This window comes from Quercus suber, unplaced genomic scaffold (genome assembly GCF_002906115.3).
Source record: "Quercus suber isolate HL8 unplaced genomic scaffold, Cork oak 2.0 scaffold_18, whole genome shotgun sequence".
In the NCBI taxonomy this organism is placed as follows: Eukaryota; Viridiplantae; Streptophyta; class Magnoliopsida; order Fagales; family Fagaceae; genus Quercus; species Quercus suber.
In genome coordinates, this window is record NW_027069483.1 from 785841 (window position 1) to 790713 (window position 4873).

At 32.5% G+C, this 4873-nt stretch overlaps 1 protein-coding gene across 1 annotated transcript; it reads right to left on the reverse strand.

The window, feature by feature from the left end:
• Positions 1-2142: 2142 nt before the first annotated feature.
• On the reverse strand, positions 2143-3328 carry LOC136062024 (zinc finger A20 and AN1 domain-containing stress-associated protein 6-like). Its single transcript, XM_065760596.1, has one exon. It carries the CDS (start codon positions 2885-2887, stop codon positions 2357-2359), a length of 531 nt encoding a protein of 176 aa, XP_065616668.1. The 5' UTR covers positions 2888-3328; the 3' UTR covers positions 2143-2356.
• Positions 3329-4873: the final 1545 nt, after the last annotated feature.

Sequence of the window (4873 nt, forward strand, 5' to 3'; positions counted from 1 at the left end):
TAAAATTTCTCTTTGCCAAGGAGAAGAGGCGGGTTCAATTCCTGCAATATTTAAGGATCCTCAGCATCCGCAATTGGATGGCCAACGAAGCAAAGATCCATCCTCACCTCTTAAGGAATTAATGACAATTTCCGAATCAGGATGGTTGTTATTATTATTATTATTTTTTTTTTTTGGTAAAAAGGATGGTTATTATTATTATTATTTTTTGAGAAAGAATGAGCCATGGTTATTATTTGGATTGTACTTAAAAATAGAAATAAAACTTAAAAAATTTATACTACTATATAGATTAAATATGCTCTAAATAAATTGAAAACATATTATGATAAAATGAGCCATGGGATCCTCTCCACTTTAAATCCAGTCCATTTAGTCAATTTTGAGGTTGATATTTTTTTTTTTTACAAATCTAAAGGTGTACATTTTTTTTTTTTGATAAATCTAGAGGTGTACATACTACCACATCTTTTAAAAGTTTAAATGATGTAGTAGTCTATATATTGTAAGATCTAGAAAATAAAATCTAAACTATTAAATGGATGAAATAGATAAGGTTCGGAATGGAGATGACCCTTTTCCGTTAGGTTCTCAATTTTTTTCTTTTGAGAAACCGCCCCAAGAAGATGGGGGGGGTGGGTTCTCAATTAATCATTGAAAGATCAATGGATAAAGGGTAGGATGAACCATGGTGGCAAGTGGCAAGTGATGAAGGTGTGGAATATGGGAAAGGAACCTAGATTTTGTCGTTACTGACTGTGTGAATCATCAAAGACTGCCATTGTCAGCTGGCCATTTTATCTTCAATACATTTTCAGCTCAGCTGACTCCTCGAAAAACAAGCTATAATAAAGTATATAATATAAGAGGAAGAAGACATGCCACCCGGTATCCACAGACACGACTACATCAACTAACTAAAAGAACAAAAAAACAAAAAAACAACCTCCATCATAAATACCCTTCTACCAAAGAACTCAGAATCGCATTTTGCACCATACTCTAGACCGTCAAGGGCAGCATAAGGGCATAAGGCATGGATTGAAACTAGCAACACCTCAATATTGCCGTTCCATACTGGAGATTTAAAATATATACAAGAAAACATATGATACCGAAACCCAGCTAGCTGGTTATGACATCAAAGTGAAATTCTTAAACAATTGAATAAGACAAAAGACCAAGCAGCAAATTCTATATGAAATGAACCCGTTTAATCTTACAGTGCCACATCATTTGAAATGGAGAGGACCCTATTCTCCAAGGTGAAGCATTTCCAGATATGGAACTGAATTATCTAAAAGTGTATCTAATATCACGTCATTTGAAATGGAGAGGGCCCTGGTTTCCAAGGTGGAGCCTTTCCAAGCACGGAACTGAATTATGCTTGTATTATTAGGGAAATCCTTACATGCTTACTAAAACATGTTGACAAATTGAAATTCCTATCCCACACTAACATTTAAAATAGAAGATACGCAAAAGTAAGACACTAAAACCTAAATGATGAACCATATTACAGCACCAACTGGATCATTCTGCCAACTGCCAAGCAATTGAAAGAGATTAAAAGCTATGTAGTAGTCGATAAAAAGCCCTGAAAACTATTGTCTTTCAGGAAATTAGAATGTATTAATGGTGTGTTAACAGAGAAATCATAATGTGCTCAATGGAAGTATATTAGGCTACTTTTAACTGGTCCTAGCCTAAGCCTTGTAGAGTAGGCACGTTCCTGAGTTCAATTACTTATAATGAGGTATCAAGAGGAATTAGGACACAGAAAACAAGCGTTATTCTTCTTCAGATACTAAATCTGCCCGGGCTGCTAGCAACCAATAAGAGGGCTAAATGTGTTACAGCTCCAATGAGCTATCATATTCTTGACATACTACCATCATTTTCCAAATGAAGGACACAGAAAACAAGCGTTATTCTTCTTCAGATACTAAATCTGCCTGGGCTGCTAGCAACCAATAAGAGGGCTAAATGTGTTACAGCTCCAATGAGCTATCATATTCTTGACAAACTACCCTCATTTTCCAAATGAATTTAACACACATGGCAATGACCTGGGAGCAATCAAACTACTACACAAACATGAAACACTTACAATACTAGATAAATAGCAACAACATCAAATCCTTATTGCAAATCACTAATTCATAAATAATCCAAATGTTTTACAGCAAAAGATCATTATTTGAGACCACAATCAACCAAACTGTACATATCAAACAAAGTAACATTCAATATAAAAGCTTATTTCCCAATGCATCAAAGTATTTTAAATCTTGAAAAGCTTACTCCGTATAGTGAACAACCACCACCACCACATCACCAATCACCAACACAACCATCATATCTTCTCAACCTTGTCAGCCTTCACCACAGGATTAGCCCTTGCAATCGCGTCCTGTGCCTCGCCCTTGTAATCGAACACGCAATTGTGCTTATCCGAATAGCGATGCATCGAGCAAAACATCAAATCACACCTACACTTGAACCCCATCAGCCCAATGCGTTTCTTACAGAAGTTGCAACGATTTGTGGGATTGGCAGGCCGCTTCTCCTCCACCACCACCGAAGAAGCCCCTTCCTCCTCAACTTGACTCTTATCAATAATATTATCACCATCATCATTCATTTCCTCATCAACCACTTTAACAACAACCTCAGCCTTATCTTTCACTTTCACATTCTGTTCCTCGCACACTTTTTTCTCGACAACTACATTTTCACTTAACAAGAACTGTTTGTAGCATTTGGAGCAAAGATTGTTAGTACTTACACTTCCAAAGAATCCACAATTATTAGCACACATAATCGGTGCGTTCGAGGGCTCGCGGCCCATCTCATCAAGCTTCCTCTTTTGTGATTCTTGCTCCATTATTTGCCAACAAAAACTCACACCCACTATTCCAAAACCCCAAATTCCAATAAATATAAACTTCACGAAGCCTAAAAACCCCAAACTAAGCACAACCCATTTCTCTAAAGTACTCAAAATTTGGAAATTCAATAAATAAAATTATTATTATTATTATTTTTTTTTTTTGGTTCTTGTTTGACAGATATTCAGATCAGAAATTACCAAAGAGTTCGTTCAGATCACAGAAGATGATGACAACACTGAGTAGTAAAGAGAAGGACTTTGAGGTGGGGAATTTGTTTTTGAGATCTCGATGATACGGACCTGAAATCAACGGCTTTGATTTGCTTGGCACAGGTAGAGAGAGAGAGAGAGAGAGCTGTTGTTCGGTGTTTTCAGACGGAATTTTGTTGTGCCGAGGTTTGAAGAAAAATGAGGATGTTGGGAAGGTCTAGCTGGTTTTACCGTTTTTATACGAAAGGGTTATGGTTCCGTGTACGCGTACATTGTGTACATCTTTGAGCTCAGGTTTACATGGATTGCTTTCTTTTTTAAAATGCAAATCAGACTGGTATTTTATTTTTACTTTTTTTTTTTTACATTTTTTTTTAAAAAAATGCTAACGAGTGTTCTTAAGATACTGATTAATAATCTATTTAAAATTTTTTTATGAAAAATGAAAAAAAATTAATTAATATTTTGACAATTTTTTTCATTTTTCATAAAAGTGGTATCAAAATTTTCTTAAAGTGAATTATTAACTAGTGTCTTGAAGGCACTCGTTAGCATTTTTCTTCCTTTTAAGTAAGAATGTATAAATAATGCATCTAAAAAAAAAGAGTATAAATAACGATGTTTGAAGTTATTTAAAAATTTTTAGGTTTTAATTAACTTAATTAGTAAAGTTTTTGTTGGCGAATGTAAAGAGTAATTATAATAAAGTTTATGCCATAAGACTCATAAGTGTCTTTAAAAATTATAAAATACAAAAAAAGCTATTTGCCATATAATTTTTAAAAGTTGTTGTTTAGTAAATAATCTAAAAAGAAAAAAGAAAAAAGAAGAAGAGAGTTTCTCAAAGTTTCAAACTCAAGTTTTTTATTATTGAATGGGAAAAACCATGATAGAGTCGCATGACTCGCACCATTCAAAACTGACAGGTTTTTTTTTTTTTTTTTTTTTTTTTTTTTTTTTTTTTTGAGGAAGATTCAAAATTGATAGGTGGTAACTTTTATTTGTATGATTATTATATTATTTTTAGTTAAGCTGCTTAAACAAATCTATAAAATTTATTGATAGATAATTTTTCAAATTTTACTCAAATAACTTGAATAGTTATAAAGTGATTCTTAATTTATTTATATTTGTATGGTGAAAATGTTGCATATATAGAAAAAAAAAAATCATTTTACTCTTCTTCTTTTCTTTTTTTTTTTTTTTTTTGTGTGTGTGTGTGGAGAAACTATCATTTACTTATTTAGTAAGCATAAGCGTTGAAATGATGATTTTTACATTATTATTTAATGTAATTCCAAAGATTTTGATAGGGCACTGTTCTATCCTAGTCCTGTGTTTAATGCCTTCTCACAATCCATAATCTCAAATTTTTATTTTATTTTTGTAATTTCTTATCAAATTTAAATATCAATGCCTCAAAGGCTCAATTGCTCAAATGATTTGTTAGTATTTAAAAATTATATTGTGATTACAAATTTAAATGAAATATTGATGGAATAATTCACATATAACGTGTGACAGGATGATTCCACGTTGAGTACAGGGTGGTCACAAGACCATCCTGACTTGAAAAAAAAAATCATTATTTATAAATTAAAAAAATTTATGATCTTTTTATCTTTAAAAAAATTTGTGCCTCACTAACATTTTTAGGCCCAATATAATTGAACTTTTGAAAATTTTTTTGCAACAAACTTGGTTGTAGATTAAGACTACAATTGCACTCAATATTTTTTTATTAGATAAGAATTTTGACAAATCCACCAT

Bases quoted from the DNA above. Each gene is read 5' to 3' on its own strand.
- LOC136062024 (XM_065760596.1), bottom strand. From the start codon at position 2,887: ATGGAGCAAGAATCACAAAAGAGGAAGCTTGATGAGATGGGCCGCGAG.